Genomic DNA, 23,289 nt, shown 5'->3' with positions numbered 1-23,289 from the left:
TTTTCATTTTTCTCACCCCTTTTCAGCACAAATTCCAGGTGTTTTTGGCTGTTTTCAGAAAAAAAAATTATTTTCAGCAGAAACTCTGCTGATTCACCTCTCATCAGCACAATTCTAAGCCGCTTCTGCTCATTTCAGCGGCATTATCAGTCTCTCCACCTCTTCTTTGTGTGAATACGTTTAGCTCAGTGAGATGAGTAGCTACCTTTGGACTAGGAGGGCCAGGTTCAAATCCTGCTCAGGACAGCTTTTTTTTTTTCCACCACCATGCAACTTTTTGGAACTTTTCAGCTTTTCAGCAGACAGCTTCAGCGTTCCAGCATCCACACAGCATTTTCGCAGGAAATGCAAATTTTCTAGTCTGCACTTATTTCCATCAGACATGCTGTCAGTAAATGATTGTTTCTATTGATTCTACTTCCTGTTGACTAGTTTGATGACAGTGAAACAATCACAGCTGATTGTGTGATGATGTCACTGTTACATTCAGTGTGTGTGACATCATGTTAGTGCAGCTGATAACAGCCTGGTTCTGTTAGAAACACATGAACGTGTCCATAGATCAGTGTGTGTTTAACATGAGAGCTTCAGCCCTGCTGATGTGTTCAATAAAGACATGCAGGAAAACTGATGAGACTCTGAAATAACTCTTTATATTTATAATGTAACTCTGCATCAAAAGAACAACAAAGGATCCCAGACAGCTTTATGTGAACAAAGACCATGTTTCTGTGTTTCTAACAGTTTGACATTATTAGTAAACAGACTGCAGTGAACAGGATTTATAAAGAGCTTATATATAAAGATATGACAGCTGTTTGTTGATCACTCTGTGTTTGGACCTGATCAGTCCAGCTGTTTACTTGAAATATGTTCATTTACCTGTGACGTTATATTTATGTTCTCGTCTCTGTTGAAAACACATTTTAATGTCCCTCAGATTTTTCTCCCAGATGAATAAATATAAAAATGACACAAACTGACTGCAGCTACTTTTTGTCCTTTCTGTCAGAAACCTTCATGTGACTGATGAGAGACACGTTTCAGCTGTTTGTGACAGATCAGAGGCCAACAAGTCATTTATAACACTTTCCATCATTGTTTAGCACAAACACATGTTGACACAGCAGCGGGGCCGCAGTGAGAGTCAGAGCCAGGAGATAAAAACTCCTGTTTGACCACAGCCTCACTTTGTTCCTGCAAACACTTCCTGTTGTTGACTGGGTGGAGTCAGGAAGCCAGCGAGGCCCTGCAGGACTGAGCCTGCAGACTGGGACGTGCTCTGTGATGGAGATCAACAGCATCACTGACTGTTTCTGTGAGGACACCATCATCCCAGCAGGGCTGTTTCCCAACAACAAGCCTGGACCATCAGAGACCTGAAGCTGCTGCTGAATGAAAGAAGAGGATCTTCAGGTCTGGAACAAGGACGAGCTGAGAGTGTTAATAACGTTACTAATGTTCAGCTACACTTTACTAGGTCACATCTGTGACACACGTCACTTAAATAAAGAAGGAAATATTGGCTCTGTTTTATCTGCTGGGCCCAAAAGTGACTCCCCGTATTTAAACTGCTATGAATAACTTGTTGGTCTATAATATGTGAAACATGTGTCAAATGTCTCCATCATGAAAGATATCAGGTCATCTTGAGCCACAAAACATTCCTATCATGAGGTAGAAGCTGGAATCAGTTTGTTGCAGACGTTTATATATCCCATATTTATCCAGTTAAAGTCACATTGAAATTCAAAAATGTCTTTTCAAGAGTCGTCTGTCCAAGAGGAGCAGAAACAAATATAACAACAGTTATTTAAGCTGTTTTAAAGGCCACAAAGGAGCAGATTGGTTATAATGCAGCTGCTTCAGAGGAATAAAGATGAAACACTGTTTTTATTTCATGTGTAACACCTTTCAATCATGTGTTGACTAAAGTCTATTGACCAGTATAAGTAAAGACATCACACACACACACATGGAAACACTGAAACCTGTTTTTGGTGCAGCAGCGGTCCCAGCTGCTCGCCTTTATCTAGACTGGGTCGGCTGCTTATCTCAATATAATCAATGTTTAAAGTTCTCAGTGTTTCTGTGTTGCTTCGTATAGGATCTCCCAGCATCATCACTGTGCTGTCCAATCATTGTGTGCTAGGTTACCCTTATAGTGCGATGTGTGTTTGCACAAAGAGAAGCATGTGTGTCAAATATAAGCACAGAACAGAAAAAGCTGCCAGTTTCTTCTATTTAGAGTCAAGTTAGTGTTTTGTGTCTTTGTTTGAGGCCTAATGTCAAGCAGAGGTGTGTGTAACTGCACTGCTCTGTTATATGTGTGAAATGTGTGCTTCACAGTGATGGGAATAACGGCGTTACAAGTAACGGCGTTACTAACGGCGTTACGTTTTTCAGTAACGAGTAATCTAACTAATTACTATTCCTATCGTTACAACGGCGTTACAGTTACTAACAAGGAAACGCGGTCCGTTACTATTTTTCAACAAACAGACGGTTGAAGCTGTGTTCAGCTTACCGCATCTTCTGGACGCTACAGCTTTAAGCAGCTGCGCGCTCCCGCGGACGCTAATCACGAGCACTGTCCAGCACAACACCCGGAGCTCAGGGGGCAAAACAATCGCATGAGTGCTGCTGTTTGACTGAGGAAGAATAAAGTAGTTGTGGTAAGCCAATCACATGACCACTTAAAGACAAAGCAACAAGGTGATATATACCAGTTTATAAATTGTGTCGATAGGCCACGTAAAACCAGAGTCATGATAAACAATATATACGCGGCGTTTTTTCCTCAATAGTTTCGCCACGTTAGCGCTAGCAAGCACTCTCTGCTTATGAGCAAAACAAAAAAAAGTTTTAGGAGCGACGGCGAGAGAGAGAGAGAGAGAGAGCAGGAAAAGAGAGAGAGCGAGTTTTGAGATTTGTGACGTTTAGCGTGTTTGGAGTGTGTAGTTAATGTGTTGTCTTGTGTAGTTAGTGTGTAGTGTTGTGTAGTTAGTGTGTAGTGTTGTGTATAGTTTTGTGTTGTGTGTCAGAACAATGAGGCGACTGCTGTCTCCAGGTAGAAACAGGAGTGATACACCTGCTGCTGTCAGACCTGCAGGTATCAGGCTGTGATGTTCTCCTTTGTAGTGGACAGAAATTATGTTTTGGAGTGGCACAAATAATTTGTGTGGCATCTTATTGAATGCAGAACAGCTGATTGTTCTGTAAATAGTTTGAAATGGTTATTTTAAAAAAGGGTAAAAGGTAAATGGATGCAAATAACTTTGTTGTTTGCAAAACTTGTGCATAGGATTTTAAATTTGACAATTAATATTTGCATTTGAAGTTATGAAATATGATTCATTAAACATGTTTATGGTTGTTACAGTAAAAATATAACTTTTTCTACTCTGATTTTATGTTTTTTGTTTGATTTTAGATCAATTCTGGTTATACAGTATGACAAAATGAGAACATAACTGTAAATTCAGGCACGTGAGGTTGCGCTAAAAAGAATGATACCAAACAAGGCAAAGTAAATAGTTTTTAAAGGTAAAATGTGGAGGGAAAATCAAGAGTAGTAAAAAAATGGCCAATTATACTCTGGACGCCAGAGGGTTAAACGTTCTTTGTTTTTTTTTAAAGTAACGCAATAGTTACTTTTCCAAGTAATTAATTACTTTTAGAATATTGTAACTGAGTTACTAACTCAGTTACTTTTTGAAGAAGTAACTAGTAACTATAATTGAATTACTATTTCAAAGTAACTTGCCCAACACTGGTGCTTCAGCATCATCTTCGTCACTGCTGATTCCTTTGTGTCATCATGTGTTGAGAAGAGAGAACAGTTATAACGGAGGAGCAACAGGAAGCCCTGAAATCTGCATCAACAAGGAAGTGTTGGCTCACCAGTGATCCCAGCAGAGCCACTGGTTTGGCTCCAGTTGTTATAGATTCAATGATGTTGTTCCTACAGATACATGTTAGCATCTTTATTGTAGTAAAGTCTTGTAATGTGAAGCTAGAAACAAGGCAGGAAACAGCTCCATGATCTGATCTTAATGATGTTGTTTTTATTTCTGTCTTTCAGAACTGGATTGAAACTATCAAAGGTCTAAAAACAGCCTCAACCCTCCCAAAGACAAACTTTACACACGTCATCTTTCAGCTACAATCTTTGTTGCAGGGATCTTCTGCCAAACAAGGCTGAGAGAAGATTTCTTACAGCTGTCATGTTGATGCTGTTTCAATCTTTGGGCAAACACACTCATATATTAGGGCTGATATCAGGGCTGCACAAGTTCTTTGTGATCATGAATAATAGAAGTGTGCCTGCTGAAGATCATGTTTCTACATGATTATATGTCCTGTTATTGTTCTGTATTATATTCAGCTTTCAGCATCCTTTCCCAGCCCCTGTTACACCATCCATACAAAGCCAATCTGACTGTGAGCCAATGTGTTTGATAGTTTGTGTTGGATCAATAGATTTGACAGACTTGGTTCTCATCCAGAGGGAAACAGTCCAAATTCAGATCTAATGAAATGATGGAGGCTGTTTCCTACCACGGTGCTAATGTGTGACTAACAAGGCTCATGGTCTCCAGCAGACAAGCGCCTGGAATGAGGTGAGCTGAGTGTTGCTTTGGTGGGTCTGTGCCCACGTCATGCATCAGGATTCATATTGGCAATAGTTCATATCTCTGTTCTTTAGCCTTCATCACAAAGCTGTGAAGGAAAAACAAACATCTAACAGGATTTGATGGATGCAAAGTCCACTGAGCTCTTTGTCATTTACAAACTTGTCCAACCAACAAGAGCACAGATGAAAAACACAGTGACACTTAAAGGATTTTGCCATATATGAGCATAGATTACTTTCATATAGATTTTCAATGCAGGCTTTTGGTGAGCCGCTGGGTTCTGTCTAATAATCATCTCAGCATTTTACAATAGAATAGCTCTTTATTAGCTCTTCATTTATTGTTATTGGACATGAAACAAGGAAGCTGTGTTTCTCATTGGATGTTAGTTTCATGTTCATCAGGATCATTTTCTAAAGAGCTGATATTTAGACCATTTACTGCACTGGCTGCACATTCTGTCTACATTTCTCTGTATGTGCTGTGTTTGTCTTTCATATTTCTCCATATTGACACAAACAGTGAACAGCAGTAGATCTACTCTTCATCTGTTTTAGGCCCAGTGAAAGATCTGAAGCAGAAATGGTGTCATTAGGAGAAGAAGAACGGCGAGGAGGCAGCAGCTCTTAAAGATGAAACACAGCAACTTAGCCCTGAGCTCAGAGAGCTTCACATGAAAAAGCTCCTCAAGCAGATCATGTCAGAGGCAGATTTTTACCTGTTTTTATTCCATCAGCAGCTCAACATCATGAGCAGCTTTGACATAAAGACATCAAACTCAAGCTGACTTTAAACTGGATCTACTTTTAATACAGGGGCTCAAAAACAACTAACATCTTTATTATATATCAGGACAGAAAGTCATTTCATCTCAAATGGAAAACAGCTTTATTGGGAATAATCAGCACTATCAACTGGTTTGGGATCTCCACCAGTTTCATGTCTTTCCAGCTTCTCCAACAAAGTTCCTGTAAAATCAGCATCTTTATTGGTTTGATAGTGATTGATTATTCAGTCCCAATCTGCTGTCATCTAAAGAACAAAATGATGTTTCTATGAGTCAAAAAGCTCCAGATGTTGTTCACAAAGAAAACAAAGATTAGGAACTTAAACACAAAGTGTTTGGAGCCAAAATGTTCCCAAGCTGCTCTTTTTGAAATGGCAGAGGTACAGTGGTGTCTAACAGCACACTGTGGAAGGCAAACATGTTCTTGTTGGATGAAACTTCATGAATCCTTTGTAGATTTGAGCTTTTGGAGCCTTTCTTTTCTCTTCAGGTGTACAGAGGCTGAGGAGGCAGGTGAAGCAGGTGGAGCTGTTGTAATGCTGGCAGAGGGTGTGTCTTAGTAACTCTGTGAGGTAGAACTGGATCCAACATTGTGGATGTGTTGATGTTGGAGCCATTAAGATTCTCTGCACACTGTAGGATTTCCCTGTGATTCACTGCGGGGGCATTTTGGAGTCTGTCAATGAAACTCTTCATATTTGTGTTTGACACCAGTTTATAGAAACAGACAAACGTGTCATGCTTTTGTTCGGCCTCCACAAATATACACATTTGTTCATTGGTTGGACTTTTTGGAAGGAGACACATTGAAAACCATGTTAATAAGATCTTGTTGTTTCCTGTGGATCCGACACAGAGAGTGGACTTCAGACAGAAAGCGTGGAAGAGATTTTAGAGGCCGTGTGTGGCAACAGGAAGTTTCTGTATGTTTGCTGATCTTACATGTGGAAAACAACACGTGATGTTTGTGAAGTTCTACAATGATCATTGTTCTGACAGCATTTTGAGTGGGAACAGTTCAAACTGAGAGTAGTGGGAGTTATTTACTGATTGAAACAAGCTGAATGTTTCTGTGCACGATGAAGATCAGCAGCTCAGCTGATCAATGAATTGACATCTATCAGTCATTTCATGAGATGAAGTCATCAGCAGACATTTGTTCTAACTGTGTGATAAATGTCAGAACGTCAGGGCTCTGCTTTAGTCACTACTTGATGATCATTGGCTCATTGTTGAATCCAGTGGCCCAGTCTGACCTCTGACCCTTTGCTGCGGGTCTTCTGTGTTATCTCCACTTTCATGTCTGATCTTCTGCTTCTGGAATAACAACAGCTTCTACACACTAAAGCATGTTCAGCTCTTATTTCAGGACAAATCACGCGTGTATTTGAAGACAAATCCACATGATTATAGATTATTGATCAGCTTGAATCAAACTCACTGGCTGAATTTCTTCATAAACAAACTGTGTGTGTTTGTGTCCTATTTAGTTCGTCCTCTTCTCCTTTAGTGCTGACAGTCCCTGTAAGACATGTAGTCTATTTATAGCTGAACATGATCCTGTAGCTGGGCCCTGCAGTCAGTGCAGGCAGATATCTTAGACCTGATCAGGGGAAACACTGGACCCTGAACCACTGGGGGCTCAGTCCTGGAACCACAGCAGCTGTTTACAGTTATTGAGTGTATTTGACAGTAAAGTGAATGTAAACGTGAGACACTGTGTGCTCACAGCTAAAGGCTGCAGTCAGCTGTGTTAGAGCGTCTTTCACACAATGATCCTTTAATAAACACTCAGAGCTCCATGTTGATGAAGCAGTCATGTCTGAGCTTGTGTGCTGACATGTTGACAGTTTGACTTCAGAGCTTCTATTGAGCCATGATGGCTCCTGTAAACTGTCGAATGCTTCACTGATGTTTGAATAGCACAACAAACTGTACAACATGATTCATGAGTGTAAACTAAGATTTATGATGTCTATTCTATGATGGTATTGTAGTATTGGGATATTAGACTTAATTCTTAAATTTACAGATTTTTCAATGGACTCTGGTGGCAGCAGGTTTTATTTTTGCAGTCACTGAAGGATAAAACCCCCCATAGAGCTGACAGTCTGCTGCAGGACCCTGAATGCATCGTAAGTCTACAGGTAAACTCTCAGGTCAGAAACATGAATCTGATCCTGGATCAGTGTATTTAAACACACAGTGAGGATGAAACGCTGCTTTAATGTTAGTTTCATGTATTTTTAGGTTATTGCTGCTGTTGGATCAGTCTGTCTGCAGTATTCAGAGTATTTACTGCAGTGAAAGTCCTGCATTAGAATCCTGCTGATGTTCATACTGACATCAGATGAAGGTGTTACAGTAGAAGTTTAGTACCTCACACTCGACCATGACCACTCTGAGCATGGATGTTTGGATGAATGTGGAGCTGAAACAAAGTGTTGACAGATGTTTGTGTTGCAAACAGGAAAATGAGCAGAAATAAATCAGCTCTGAAAAAACAGCTGTGACACCTGTTATTATTATTATGGTCTGTGCAGACAAACATGTGCCGTCCATTTACTCAAACTAATCTATTCTGTGTTTTTCTACGTTCAATAGAAAATCTTATGTGCTGCGTTCACTGACTCCATCCTCTCTGACTGTTACTGCCACAGTTTACTGCTGTGGAAAAGCGGAGGGGGCGTAACAAAAGCAGAGTGAAATGAAGTGCTGTGATTGGTCAGAATGTTTGTGGCTGTGGGATGGTGGACCCTCTGTCCCACAAGCCCCTCCCTGGTTTTTCCCTTCCCGATGTTTTTCTCTCCTGAACTTTGTGTCTGACGCTGATCGTCTCCGTGTGAAGCTCTGTGTTACGGTAACGTTAGCAGTGTGTAATGTTTTCCTCGCTAACATCAGCTGTGAGCAGCTTAGTTCAGCACAAATCTGCCGCTCCACAGTTCTGATAGTTATTCTGATTCATGGTAACGGACTCACAGTTGGACCAACGAGGCTGAGTGAGGCCGCTGTACGTGACGTGGAAACAGATGTTTCTGCCGAAAAAAGGAAATATGCTGTGAATATTTGGGCTGTTGTATCTTTCTCTGCTCGCTCTGCTGTCACTTTGTGTTTAAGAGAAAACACGTTTTTCCGTTAGTCTCTGTGTTTCAGGCTCTGAGTGTTTGTGTTTCTGGACTCTCCTGAAAGAAACCAAATTATAAATGTAAAGTTAAACTAAAGCTGTTTGTCATCGTGTATCAGAAAGTTCCTCCGCAGCGTCATTATGTCACTGAGTTATTCTGGAGAACAACCAGAAACTCCTTCATACAGCTTCGCACACTGACGTCAGCGCTGCACAGCTGCAGATCCTCATCATTTATACTCAGTTCAGCTTCACCAATCAAAAACCTTCCTGTGTGCACAAATATCTAAAACATCTGGCTCCATCACACGTGCAGTTTTGAGACAAATATCACGCTGTCAGCTTCATGCAGCACAAACTAAGCCAAGTTTTGTCTTACAGATAAACAGATTTATCAACATTTTATTTTTTTCCTTAAGGTTTTTTTTTCTGTGGCTTAACAACAAAGGAACTGTAACAATGATGAAGAACTCAATGTGCTCTGTTTGCTTATATCAGCATCATCCTGTGACTCCAAGCTTTACTTTTCACTCTTTAATATTTTATATAGTCAAAGGAGTTTGCAAAGAAAAGCGTCTGGACTTCTTTAAGTTGCTTGAAGACGTTTCACCTCTCATCCGAGAAGCTTCTTCAGTTCTAAGGTCAAATGGCCGAGAGTCCCAGATTTAAACCCAGTGGGAGTATCCCCCCCAAGGAGGGACAAAGGACCCCCTGGTGATCCTCTAATCACATGAGCCAAGGTGTGAAAGCGGGTGTGGTACCTAATCAGCCAGAGTTTCGGGTGAGCTCATTGTGAAACCTGGCCCCACCTTATCATGTGATTTCCTGAGGTCAGCTGGCCCAGGATGTGAGTGGGCGTTAAGGCGTCTGGGAAGGGATCTCAAAACTGGATTATAGATGGCAGACAGTTGGTGTCATAAACCACCGCCTCTGTTCAAAGATGGTCGCTCACAGTGGACATAGATGGCCTCTTTCACTCCTCTTTCAAACCATCTGTCCTCTCTGTCCAAAATGTGAACATTGGCATCCTCGAAAGAGTGACCTTTATCCTTTAGATGCAGGTGGACTGCTGAGTCTTGTCCTGTGGAGGTGGCTCTTCTATGTTGTGCCATGCGCTTGTGAAGTGGCTGTTTGGTCTCTCCAATGTAGAGGTCCGGGCATTCCTCGCTGCACTGTACAGCATACACCACGTTGTTCAGTTTGTGTTTTGGAGTTTTGTCTTTTGGGTGAACCAGTTTGTGTCTGAGTGTGTTGCTGGGTCTGAAGTACACTGGGATGTCGTGCTTGGAGCAAACTCTCCTGAGTTTCTCTGATACACCGGCAACATAGGGGATGACAATGTTGTTGCGTCTGTCTTTCTTATCCTCCCTCGCTGATGTCTGATCTTCTTTTCTGTGCATCTTTGCTGACTTTATGAACGCCCAGTTAGGATAACCACATGTTTTAAGTGCTTCCTTTACATGTGTGTGTGTTCCTTCTTTTTCCCTTCAGGCTTAGAGGGGACATGTTCTGCCCGGTGGTGTAGGGTCCTAATAACTCCAAGTTTATGTTCCAGAGGGTGATGGGAGTCAAAGAGGAGGTACTGGTCCGTGTGTGTGGGCTTCCGGTAAACTTCAATGTTGAGGTTGCCATTCTCTTCAATGTGCACGGCGCAGTCCAGGAAAGGCAAACAGTTGTCCTTTGTGTCTTCCCTGGTGAACTTGATGTTTTTATCCACGGGGATGACAATGTTGTTGCGCCTCTTGACCTTAGAACTGAAGAAGCTTCTCGGATGAGAGGTGAAACGTCTTCAAGCAACTTAAAGAAGTCCAGACGCTTTTCTTTGCAAACTCCTTTGACTACGATGACCTGGATGACTGAGAACCTTCACAGAAATATTTTATATACATTTTCTGAGTAGCATTGACATGAGTTAGCTTAGCTAGCAGAGCAGCTAGCAGTCAGAGCATGAACTCTGTAAGCAGTCAGCTTGGTCCTGGACATTGTTACTGACATAAAGCTGCAGCCATGTTTGACCTTTGTAGGACTACAGTAATGGAGGATTTGGAGGCTGAACTGGGCTCTGTGACAGTTTTTGTAGTGAACTGATGAAAGCTGTGTCTCAGATGGATGTTAGTCCAACACATCAGACACGACCTCTGCAGCTCTCAGTTGATGTGCACATGAATGATTTGTGTTTCCTCTGCAGGTGAAGGTAGAAAGTGTGTGTGAGCTGATGTGAATTGAGCAGCATGGATCAGTGTGAGGACAGAGAGGAGGGAGTCCCTCCCTCTAAAAGCACTCTGTGTGGGGAACATGAGAGCCAGACCAAAGCTCAGAGGTGAGATGACCATCTCTAACTGTCCATGACTCTTCTCCATGTCACAGCTCAGCACTCACATCACTGCTCCATCATTATTCACAGGAACCCACCTGGACCTCCACCCAGCTGTGTGTCCTGTAAGAGTGACGCGTCTAAAGATGCCATCTTTAATTTTAAAGTCCAGCCTGTGTCTGCAGCAGAGAGGTGAGCTGTTAGTAACATGAACTCTTTGAGTTGGTTGGTTGCTAATAGACATAGATTAGTTCATGTTAGCTAATTAGTGACAGAACCAATGACTTAGTGGAGAATAAGAACAATGAAGCTAAAAATCTGTCTCAATGTTGTGCTGCTCTTTGCTGCAGCAATGAGTTTATTTAAAAACTTTCACTCTGGAGAAAGATAAAAAAGGACAGGAGCTTACATTTAAGGTAAAGACCGCTTAGTAGTGTTGGATAAACTGACAATATAAATCTCACATATGCTTTTAAATCAGATATCGTGTGAAATTTGTTGATTTTCTGACTGTGTTTGTGAGCTGAGAGGAAATGAAAATGAATTTGTAACAAAAATCAGTTTTGTCCAGTTTTCCTGTAAAAAGCTGAACTCTAATCTAAGAGGATGTTACTGACAGGAAACAGCTGCATTATCTGCAGTCTGTGTGATCACAGCTGCTTCAATCATGTTTGTGTCTGCAGAGGTCAGAGGTCACAGTCTGCAGGGTCCAGCTGTCCGTCTGTGAGGAGTGACCGGTCCAAACGTGACCCTCCAGACTTCAGTGGTGAACCTGGACCAACGAGGTCAGAGAGCTGTGATGACTCCTTTACATGTTTGTGTTTCCTGGATAAATCTGACCTGAAACATCCTCAGATTGTTACAAAGATTCATTAAAAAGAAAACAATGAAAGAGAAAAGATCCAAATGTTAGACTTGGTCATTTGCTGTTTGAGGACAGTGATGCTCATATCTGTGGGGAAAGTGTGACCTGAGTGGGTTCATGTTTGTCTTTAAAGAGCTGCTCTGATTCTCTTTGTGTCTGATCTGTTAAACAGTCTGAGAGGTCACACAGAGACCCAGCAGCTAAAGCCTGGATCATACTGGCTGCTGTTAATGAGACTCCATCAGGACAACACTGAACCACAGTGCTGTTCATGGAAATCAATCAGTGCAACTTTACACTATAATACCCAAAGTACTGACTCGTCTGCCTTCACGCACATGTAAACTTGAGTGCATCAGATTCTGAATCCACAGCATTTAATATGATGTCAGCCAAGTGTTGATGACAACTTTATTTTTGGCACAATGCAGTCATGCAAGTACTGTTGCCCTGGCAACCACCAAACCTATAGTTGTCAATCAGATTGTCAGATGGAGAACCGTGATTGGTCCAGAGAACACATCTCCACTGCTCTAGAGTCCAGTGGCCGTGTGCTTTTCACCACTGCACCATCGTGCTTGGGCTTGGATGCAGCTGGTCGCCATGGAAACCCATTTAATGAAGCTCTCTTCATGAGCTCATCTGAAGGCCAAATGAAGTCGTGATTGGCTCTGCAGAAACTCTGCACTTCATCATCCACTGACCCCACTCTGTGATTTCCACTTCATGGCTGAGCAGCTGTCGTTCCCAGTCACTTCCACTCTGTTATAATCCCACTAACAGCTGACTGTGGAATATTTAGTAGTGAGGTCATTTCACAGCTGGACTTGATGCACTGGTAGCATCCTGTCACAGCACCACGCTGGACTTCACTGAGCTCCTGAGGGCGAGCCTTTCACAGATATTTGTAGAAGCAGTCTGCATGCCTGGATGCTAATTTGGTACATGCACAGTCATGGGAGAGACCGGAACACCTGAGTTTAGTGTTTTGGATGGTGAGTGAATTCTGTTTCAGTATCCTCCTGAAAACTGAGGCCAGAAGAATCTTCCCACAAAACGTTTCTTGTGGCCACCAAACATGAGATATCAATGGAAAGCACAGCATGTCTTCTATCTAACACATTAGGACTTAGTAGGGTAGCTCGAATAACTCAAAATATATAGACTGAAATCAAATGTCCTTCACAGAGGACATAAATAGGCTGGTTCTCATAAGGACACTATGTATATGAAGTAAGCTTGAACCAACTCAAATATGAACCCTGTGTCTGTTGCCATCTTTTATATACAGACTGTAGATAATCCACCTTGAAAATACGTATTTACACTTGCTTAGAGACATTTAATGTTAACCAACACACACATAAAAACACTTCCTCTTTTTAGGTTTTAACACTTGGTCCGGCTGTGAGTCCGTTACCGTGATTTATGGAGCGGCCTAAAGAATATAAGCAGCGCCCTCTGATGGAAGGCTTTTATTGTGAAGTGTGTATTCATAGGAAACTGCAGGCAGATCACTGAGTGTTTAATAAGACAGGCAGACAGGAAAAGCAGCTCATTAGTGTTGATGAAAACAATGAAGCATCACTTTGTTTCCAGACTGAACGCCGCCTTCAAACAGAAAAGTATCTCCATGTTTACTCTGTGACCATCACAACTTCTGCACCATCTTTTAAATTTGAATAGTTTTAGCAACAGTCAGTAAATGATTTTAGTGATAAAGAAATGTGTTCACAGAGAGAGGAAGAGGAAGAGGAGTGGTGTTTGTGAGGAGGAGCAGCTATCCTGCTGTGCTTTGTGTCAGGACGTCGTGAAGGATCCAGTCTCTACCAGCTGTGGACACTGGTTCTGCAGACAGTGCATCTGCTCATACTGGGACCAGTCTGCTTCATCAGGAGACTCCTCCTGTCCCCAGTGTGGAGAAAGATCCAGAAGCAGAGCTGGACTGCAGACAGCCAGTCAGAGCAGCTGTGTACAAAGTAAGACTGAACATCAGTCTGCTGATGGACTCATTTCTAAAAACTGGACTTCTTGTTGTTGTTCAGACTTTGAAGAGTTTTCTTTCTCTTTCTTTCAGCAGATGTTGGTCTGCAGGAGGTTTTAGATGAACATAAGGTCAGTCTGAGGAGGAGATGTGAACGTGTGACTGAAGGAAGTGATGAAACAGGAAGTAGAACCCTCCTCAACAGGATCTACACTGAGCTCTACATCACAGAGGGACAGAGTGAAGAGGTTCATACCCAACATGAGGTGAGGCAGCTGGAGACAGCTTCCAAGATGGACGCCCTCCATGACGCTCCAATCAGGTGCCAGGACATCTTTAAAGCCTTACCTGACCAACAGAGACCCATCAGAGTGGTTCTGACCAACGGTGTCGCTGGTGTTGGAAAAACCTTCTCAGTGCAGAAGTTCACTCTGGACTGGGCAGAGGGCTTGGAGAACCAACATGTCAGTGTGGTGGTTCTGCTTTCATTCAGGGAGCTGAACCTGATCAGAGATGAGCAGTACAGTCTTCTGCAGCTGCTCCATGTTTTCCATCCAACATTACAGAAGGTCACAGCAGAGAAGCTGGCTGTCTCTCAGCTTTTGTTCATCTTTGACGGCCTGGATGAAAGCAGACTTTCATTGGATTTCACCAACAGGAAGCTGCTGTCTGATGTCACACAGAAGTCATCAGTCAGCCAGCTGCTGACAAACCTCATCCAGGGGAATCTGCTTCCCTCGGCTCTCGTCTGGATAACTTCCCGACCTGCAGCAGCCAATCAGATCCCTCCTACATGTGTTGACAGGCTAACAGAAGTACGAGGCTTCACTGACGCCCAGAAGGAGGAGTACTTCAGGAGGAGATTCAGTGATGAAGAGCTGTCCAGCAGAATAATCTCCCACTTGAAGACATCCAGGAGCCTCCACATCATGTGTAGTATCCCAGTCTTCTGCTGGATCACTGCTACAGTTCTGGAGCACATGTTGACTACAGAGCAGAGAGGAGAGCTGCCCAAGACCCTGACTGACATGTACTCACACTTCCTGCTGGTTCAGACAAAGAGGAAGAAGAACAAGTACCATGAGGGACATGAGACGAGTCCACAGAAGCTGACAAAGACTGACAGGGAAGTTCTTCTGAAGCTGGGGAGGCTGGCGTTTGAACATCTGGAGAAAGGAAACATCATGTTCTACCAAGAAGACCTGGAGCAGTGTGGTCTGGATGTGACAGAGGCCTCGGTGTACTCAGGAGTTTGTACAGAGATCTTCAAAAGAGAGTGTGTGCTCTTCCAGAAACCAGTCTACTGCTTTGTTCATCTGAGCATTCAGGAGTTTCTGGCTGCAGTCTACATGTTCCACTGTCACACCAACAGGAACACAGAGGTGCTGAAGAAGTTCCTGGGAAAAAAATACAAAGAGTCATCTCTGGATGATTTTTTGATGGAAACACTAATAAAATCCTTCAGGAGTAAAAATGGTCGTCTGGACCTGTTTGTTCACTTCCTTCATGGCCTCTGTCTGGAGTCCAACCAGAGACTCTTAGTAGGTCTGCTGGATCAGACAGAGAACGGTCCAGGAACCATCCAGAGAGTCATCAACAACCTGAAGGAGATGAACAGTGATGAAATCTCTCCAGACAGAAGCATCAACATCTTCCACTGTCTGATGGAGATGAACGACCTCTCAGTACATCAGGAGATCCAAAAGTTTCTAAAGTCAGAGAACAGATCAGAAAAGAGACTCTCTGAGATCCAGTGCTCAGCTCTGGCCTTCATGCTGCAGATGTCAGAGGAGGTTCTGGATGAGTTTGTCCTGCAGAAGTACAACACGTCATGGCGGGGACGACTGAGACTGATTCCAGCTGTGAGGAACTGCAGAAAGGCTGGGTGAGTCCAGATGTGATCATTAACATCATTAATTAGTGTAGATTAGTAGTTTAGTTCTTCAGATATACACACTACTAAACGACTCTCATTAGTGTGAGTTTCTCAGATAGAATGATGTTTTGTGTTGATCAGGAAATGTGTGTGTGCACTTAGCATGATCCTGCATTGGTAGTCATACGCTGTGCGTTGTAGACTCACATCTACATGTAGTACCTGTGTTGTGTCATTAGGGGGCAGTATTTTAAATCTGCTGCTGTTGTTGTTGGTCATTCAGACGCTCCTGTTAGAGAGACAGAAATAAGAATCTATGAAGAGCTTCTTTGTACTTTTATTCTTCTTTAGGCAACTGTGGGCTGTTGTTGGTGTGTGTGTGTGTGTGTCTGTGAGTTGTAGTTAAAATTAATTTATTTAGCGCTTTTCACAGATAAAAATCACAAAGTGTTTCACAATACATAAAAATAAATGTCTTCAGCTGCTTCTTAAAAGAATCGATGGAGTCTGTACAGCGTAAAAAACAGGAGAAGAGAATTCCACAACCTTGGTGCCACTGCCTGAAACGTCCAATCACCACGAGTTAAATCGAGTGCCTGGGACCACCACCAGTCGAGTTCTGATGACGGAGCAGGCAGCCAAGCAGAAATCCTTCAAGTTAGGGCTGGTCCATATTATACCCTTCACGGGAATAACGGTACAATGTTAGGCAACGATAAGAAAATCTTCACAAAACACAGACCTCCTAGGATGAGACATTCTTTCAACATGCCATCAACTACATACTTCTAAACACAAATAATTACATGCAGTATTCTACCATAAGTAAACTTATATTATTAAAAGATTATACTGACTACTAAGTAAGTATAATTTTATATTGACAAAACCTCTAGAATTAAATAAGGTTACAGAAATAATGCCTCATTTGTATTAGAAAAATGACCAGTGGGTTACGGTGAGGTATTGTGCAATGGTTTCTGCTGTCTCATTTCGCGTTTCTAACCTCAATTAATTTTGTTTGCACGCCACCATTCTTCCAGTTAAAGTATGATTGGGAATATATTATCTGTTCAGGGCTCGCAAAATCGCTAGCCCAACGTCCCGGGGCTAGCGAATTTTCCAGTCGGGCTACCAAAATCTATCTCAGACTGTCAATATGTGACATATTGAAATCGCGTTTGAATTTGTGCTTGTTTTTTTGCTTTCACTTTGCAATCGCACAAACTGTGTATAGAGAGCGACAGTACTTATTGGTGAGTGACGATTGATTGCGCACCAATTCCTCTGACATCGTTTTATCACTCATTAGCTTACTATGCAAACATAACAAGTGAAATCTCCCGCAGCAAGCTTAAACATGTGAGAGGTTGATCGCGCAGAGAATCGCTGACCGTTATGTGAGTGCGTGTGCAAAAGCAGCAGGATATATATTTTAGTTCTGCTGAGCCAAATAAGACAGGTCAGGGTGAAGAAGTGACAGCCAAAGGAAAGCCTACCACAAAACGGAAAAGTTATGACAAATCAGACTATGAGGGAAAAAGAAAGTGCAGCTTTATGGTTTCGTGGACAAAAGAATTTCTGTGGCTGCAATATGACAAGCTAAATAACCAGGGGTGCACATAAGTGGTCCACAGGTGTGTATGTCATGTCAAAATAAAAAAACGCGCACAAGATAAGAAGTTGCAACGCGCGCATCCAGATTTTCTGGAGGAGGACAGACATTTGTTTAGAACTCTTAAAGATGTCGAAGAAGCTCCTTTAAGCAATTACTTTGGTGTTCCTCCACCTCCAAAGAAATGTCAGAAGGAGTCCGAACCACAAAATCAAATCACTTTTGTTGTCACGTCACATGTGCAGGTACACTGGTACAGTACATGCGAGTGAAATTCTTGTGTGCGAGCTTCACAAGCAACAGAGTTGTGCAAAAATACAATAACATAAAACAAGCAAAATATAAGAATGGCTAAATCTGAAAGTAATAAATGTATGTACAATATAAGAGTGTATGCATTACTGGAAGTGTATACTAAATATGTTTTTTCTACGTGTGTGTGTGTGTGTGTGTATGTATACATATTTTACAAATTAAATAGAGTAAACAAAATATATAAAATATACAGAGGTTGGTAGTTGGACATGTGCAAAACAGTGGCATTAATGTACAGTGTGGAGTGCATAATGTTGAAGTTCCAGTAGTGAAGGTGAGGTGTCTCTGACGTGTTCAGCAGTCTGATGGCGTGGTGGAAAAAGCTGTCTCTCAGTCTGCTGGTACGGGACCGGATGCTGCAGAACCTCCTTTCCGATGGAAGTAGTCTGAAGAGTTTATGGCTGGGGTGACTGGAGTCCTCGATGATCCTCCCCGCTTTCCTCAGGCACCGCTTCCTGTAGATGTCTTGGAGGGAGGGAAGCTCACCTCCAATTATCCGTTCAGAGCACCGCACCACTCTCTGGAGAGCTTTGCGGTTGTAAGCGGTGCTGTTAAAAAAGAAGCGCGTATTCTCGGAAAAGTGGTTGCAGGAGGTGAACTGGCTTCAAACAATGATGAACGCACAGAGATTTGGTGCAGAATGTGCCGTGAAAATCCCACTCTAGCGGACAAAAATAGTGCCTTTTATATGTACGCAAATGCGAGTTGCAACTTCTTATCTGGTGCGCATCTTTTATTTTGACAGCAAATGCGCACCAGTGGACGACTTATGTGCACCCGTGTAAATAACATAATGTTCTGCCGGGTATGTTGTTGGTTTTCCCTCGATTTCTGAGTCGACAAGCGCATTTGTTACTGGGACCAGTAATTTTAAGAAAGACCCCCATTAGAACCCATGAGAAATGCAAGAAAAGCATTATTGCTCAGTCTGCAATATCTTTCCCAGAACAAACACCAATTGTAAAGAACATACTGTGGCGAGCTCAGTCACGGAGGAGACAGAGGTTTCTATGGGAGCACCCGTTTATTTGAATTGGCCCAGAACATGGCCGCGAGCCAACTGCTCAGCGCGGCAAAAGCCCAGCAACAACAACACACAGGGCGCCCTCTCACCCCGGAAGGACACACCGTCGCAGCAAGAGGGCGTCACCTGTCACCATAGTAACATAAATAAAACATAACTGTAAGAACAACCCTGAACAGCCCTGGCCCGCTACATAGCCCCCACCTAAGGGGTCAGTCGTCCCCGACAACCCCATTACCCAACACAACGTCCTACAACTGTTCATGTGTCTTCCTTCGGCGCGCAGGCTGATCTCGACCAGCAGGGGAAGAGTCACTTGGATGAGAACCTGGGGTGCCACCAGCATCCCCTGCCCTGGCGGCTGCAGGAGCGGGCGGGCAGTACGGTGAGAGCCTGTCCTGGTGCAACACGGCCACGCGTCCTGGACCCAGCATGCGGATCCGGTACACCACTTCTGTTAGCCACCCCACGACCTCCGCCGGCCCTTGCCAGTGACCGCCCAGCCTGGGGGACACCCCTCTCTTGCGAACCAGGCAGTACACCCAAACCTTGTCGCCAGGCACGAAAGCTCCCCCTCGGCACCTGGTGTCGCAGGCTCTTTTCTGTCGTACTCCGGCACTGACCATGGCCTGGCGCAGCTCCCTCAGCCTCCTGTAGCAGTCCCTGGCCACCAACACGCGCCGGTTCTCTGCCTCGGGGACGGGGAAAGGCCCTAGGATGTCCCGGTAGCAGCGGTCGGTCGGTCGACGGGGACGCCTCAAGGGCAATGAGGGCTGCAGCTGGCATACCTCCGGGACCTCCCCCTCCCTGTCGTAGTCTGCGGCTCTGATTTGAGGGTAGTTTGGGGGGGGGCACCAGCTGGTTAGGTGGTGAGGTGAGCACCAGCTCGGCCCTTTCAGCCTCAAGGAGCGCCTCACGGAGAGTCTGAGGCATGGCCAGGCGGACGTGTTGGCGTAGTCGCTCTGGAAAAAGTCCTCGCAGGAAAGCATGCAGGCTAAGCTCCTCACGGGCTGCTGCTGGGAACTCTGGGTAGCCACGACGAGCATACAGCAACACATCCGCTGCAAAGGTGCCCAGGCTCTCCCCCGGCCTACGGCTCCGGTTGGTCAGCTGCTTCCTGCTCTGATCAGTGGAGTGCCGCTGCCCAAATCGCCTCTCGAGTGCTATGGTGAGGGCCTGGAACTCATGCTGCTCCGACGGGGCTAGGTCAAGGAGGACCTGCAGTGCATCTCCTTCCAATGCTAGCGCTAGGTGTGTAGCAGCCTCTTCGTCGCTCCACCCATTATGCCTCGCGGCTAGCCGTACTTGTGAGAGGTAGGGCTCTTGCGGGGTTAGCCCGTTGTATTTCGGTACCTTAGCTGGCGTTGCAGGCATCACTGCTCGCTGTCGGGGGCCCGGCGTGTCGGTCGACAAAAGCAGCCCATGAAGCGCTGTCCCAGCGTCGGTCGCGACGAGCCGCTGCCGCGGTGCACTCGCGCCATCGGGACCCGTCGGTGGACTTACATGGCCGCTCGCTTGCTCCAGCCTCTGAGTGTCTCTCTCCATTCTGGCGAGGGTGAGCTCTCCCACTTCTGACACCAATGTGGCGAGCTCAGTCACGGAGGAGACAGAGGTTTCTTTGGGAGCACCCGTTTATTTGAATTGGCCCAGAACATGGCCGCAAGCCAACTGCTCAGTGCGGCAAAAGCCCAGCAACAACAACACACAAGCTGTGTCCCAAAACATCGGCTGCATCCTTCGGAGGACCCAGCCTTCGCGGTCTACGTGGGCCGGGTCCTTCGAAGACCGAGAAGGCCGGAAGTGCGAGGCTGTGAAATGGGACGGTCTAGCCTTCAGATTTGCGTCACCGCTGTGTCGGTGGAGTTTAATAAACTTGGCCGTCTGCTCCTTGCTATCTAAAATATAACAGGACCCTGGCGTAAATTCTCGACCGTCTCACACTTCTGTTTAATCAGTTTTCTTTTTGACGTTTATTCAGCTGTGTGAAAATCCCGGAGGAACCCACCTGATGGATTAATAAAGTTTTATTTAATCTAATAATCTAATAACTTTGATCTCAGCCAACCCGATTTACTCACAAACAAATAAAAACCGAAATAAGGCAAACAATTACATTTTTAAGTTATCCGAGTGACTTATATATCATGTTTAACCTGAGTAGCGAAAGAGCGGGGGTCTGAAAACGATGAAGCTGGGAGTCTGCTGCTCTCGCCGGCTCGAGCGACCATTGAATCCCCCGGTTTGCTATCGAGCGGGTGGGTAACAGACGTCTCCAAAAACATCGGCGCACTTTTGCAAATATGCGATGTCTTGATAAACCAAGCAGATATTTGAAATTTACACCGCCACTTTCTCGCCTGAAAATATGTTAAAAGTTTATTTTGTGACCCAGAAAGATTAATAAGACAAATTTTAAAACTTAGTAGCGGCCGCCATTGTTGGCAGCTGAAATTTGGCTGGACCGCGCTATGAATTCTGGGATATGGTGGGCCACGAAGGACACACCCAACCCATCCTTCAAATTCGGGGAAATGAAGGACACATTTGTCGGCTGCATTTGAAGGAGTCGACGAATTGGGACAGCCTTCGTCGCCGGGCTGTGACGTAATCGGCCTTCAAATGCGGCCTCAGGAGGATGCAGCCGACGTTTTGGGACACAGCTACAGGGCGCCCTCTCACCCCGGAAGGACATACCGTCGCAGCAAGAGGGCGTCACCTGTCACCATAGTAACATAAATAAAACATAACTGTAAGAACAACACCGAACAGCCCTGGCCCGCTACAATACTAAAAATAAACCTGAAAAATCTGTTTAGAACAGTGTACTATGTAGCAAAGAGTGAACTACCACTGGCAAAATTTAGCAGTCTTTGCAAACTTAAAAAAAAAATGGCCTAGATCTTGATTCCACTTGTCTCTTACCCGTGACTTCAGGGGAAATTTCAAATTCAGGACTCGACACAGACTGATTCATGTTCTACACAGTTCTTACAAGTTCATAGAAATTTCTGTTCAATTAGAACCAAGTATTTGAGTTGATGATTGTAATTTTTATACAATGTTGTAATTTGTTTTCAACAATTTTTTGATTAATGTTTTGTTTCCGTTACAGTATTATAGTATAATGTTGTAACGGAAACAAAACCTCAATCGAAAAATTGCTCTCTTTTTTATTCGGGCTACTTAAATTTATTTTGGGCTACCACAAACTGAAGAGTCCCTGCCCAAAGGGCTACCAGGGATTTTGAAATTTTGCGAGCCCTGCTATTCCATGGTTACTTAAGTATGAGAAATACCACATTACTGGATTTCATTAAGAGCTCAAGGAGTGACTTCAGCTGAATGTAGCACTATGACAGCATTGACAACAGCTTCAGTCTCGGTGCGGGCACTTTTTTGCTTTGTTAAAGTCTGGAAAGGCTTCTGTTTTTAGCAACAGACAAGTGCAATCTATGGGTCTGTAGCTATTGTGACGCTTCATAATATGAAATGCCAGTGCACCTTCTGCTTCAGATACAACAACATCCTCGTTTTTCCCAGGTGTAACAAAGAACTCAGTCAACTTACTAGATGCTGCACACTCTGTCCTGTCTGTGAGCGCGGAACAACTACTTACAACGCAGAAGTTCGGGGACGAAGTCGCACATAAGGGTCCTCTGTATGCCTATAGGAAAACCCGGACATTTTCATTCATCTCGAAAATCCCCCCGGACGCCCCGGACACAACGTGAAAAGTGGACATGTCCGGGGAAAAGAGGACGGTTGTTCACCCTACGTAAATCTGGGAGTAATCTGGGTCCTAAACGCCATCCAACAGTTTTGCAGAGGGATTGAAAAATGTATTGATAGCAATGTTGAATATTATTACACAGGAAAAAAAAACAACTACATGTAAAATAATGACACCGTGATGCCTCTGCCTTTCTAAGTAGAGGGACAGTAGCTGGTGTGTATATGTAAGCGTGTAAAACCTGAAGCTAGTCAGATTAACAGTATTTCGTCTCTATCTGCTGTTCTGCTATTCTCATCTCATGTAAACAATAACGTGGTGCAGAGCGTGACGTGAAAAAAGGCACACACCTTTGACGTTGCGTGAAGAACTCTGTATTCCTCGTCCACACGTAAACGCAAAAAAGGCGTTTTAAAATATTTTTATTTGGCACACTGCAGTTTAATGTTCCAAAGCACCTCTTTTTAACTTCAGTGGATATTATACATGGTTATGCTCAGGATGTGTCAGCCCATTTCTACTGGAAATGCCTTTTGGTTAAACTTTCAGCAAGGAATTTGCATTTGCACTGTTAAATTTTTATATAGCTTTAATGTACATAAATAAACAGCTGCTTGTTTAAGTGAAAATAAATGGATGGGTTTTTTGCGCTAGTAAAGTTGTGGAGTTCTATTTTGTCTAGCATCAAATATATCGTCAGTTATATCTTTATCGCAAATTTTCAAATACAGTGGAACCCCAACTTTCAAATACCCTGTTTCACGAAAAATTCAAGTTACGAAGGCACTGAATGGCAATATTTCTGCCCGTGTTACGACAAAATGCCCCAGTAACGAAATCCACTGGCTCTGATTGGCTGAGCCTACAATGCTCACAATGCCTTCTGAATCATGTGACAACCCCTTGGCCCCCACTTGAACAACGTATTGTTGTTCTAGTAAGCAATTAGCCTATAGCCTATCGTTCAGCATCGCCTCACTCAAAACGCGCAATGGGTGCTTCGACTTACGAAAATGTT

General features: G+C 43.8%; 1 protein-coding gene across 4 annotated transcripts in view; it reads left to right on the top strand.

Moving 5' to 3' along the window:
• The first annotated feature begins 10,443 nt into the window (after nucleotides 1-10,443).
• LOC102080813 (NACHT, LRR and PYD domains-containing protein 12) overlaps nucleotides 10,444-23,289 on the top strand; it is a 29,958-nt gene continuing 17,112 nt past the window's right edge. Inside the window, exons 1-5 of one of the 4 annotated variants that reach the window (XM_025904555.1) lie at nucleotides 10,444-10,868; nucleotides 10,953-11,054; nucleotides 11,546-11,647; nucleotides 13,582-13,706; nucleotides 13,808-15,596. In XM_025904555.1, coding sequence (XP_025760340.1) covers nucleotides 10,780-10,868; nucleotides 10,953-11,054; nucleotides 11,546-11,647; nucleotides 13,582-13,706; nucleotides 13,808-15,596 — 2,207 coding nt within the window. In that variant the 5' untranslated portion in view covers nucleotides 10,444-10,779. Of the gene's footprint in view, nucleotides 10,869-10,952; nucleotides 11,055-11,545; nucleotides 11,648-13,464; nucleotides 13,707-13,804; nucleotides 15,597-23,289 lie in introns of all 4 variants that reach the window. The other 3 variants (XM_025904554.1, XM_025904553.1, XM_019355441.2) reach the window with 3 other exon arrangements.

The sequence above is a fragment of the Oreochromis niloticus genome, unplaced genomic scaffold, assembly GCF_001858045.2.
Source record: "Oreochromis niloticus isolate F11D_XX unplaced genomic scaffold, O_niloticus_UMD_NMBU tig00002504_pilon, whole genome shotgun sequence".
NCBI lineage: Eukaryota > Metazoa > Chordata > Actinopteri > Cichliformes > Cichlidae > Oreochromis > Oreochromis niloticus.
This window is presented reverse-complemented; position numbering and strand designations above follow the sequence as displayed.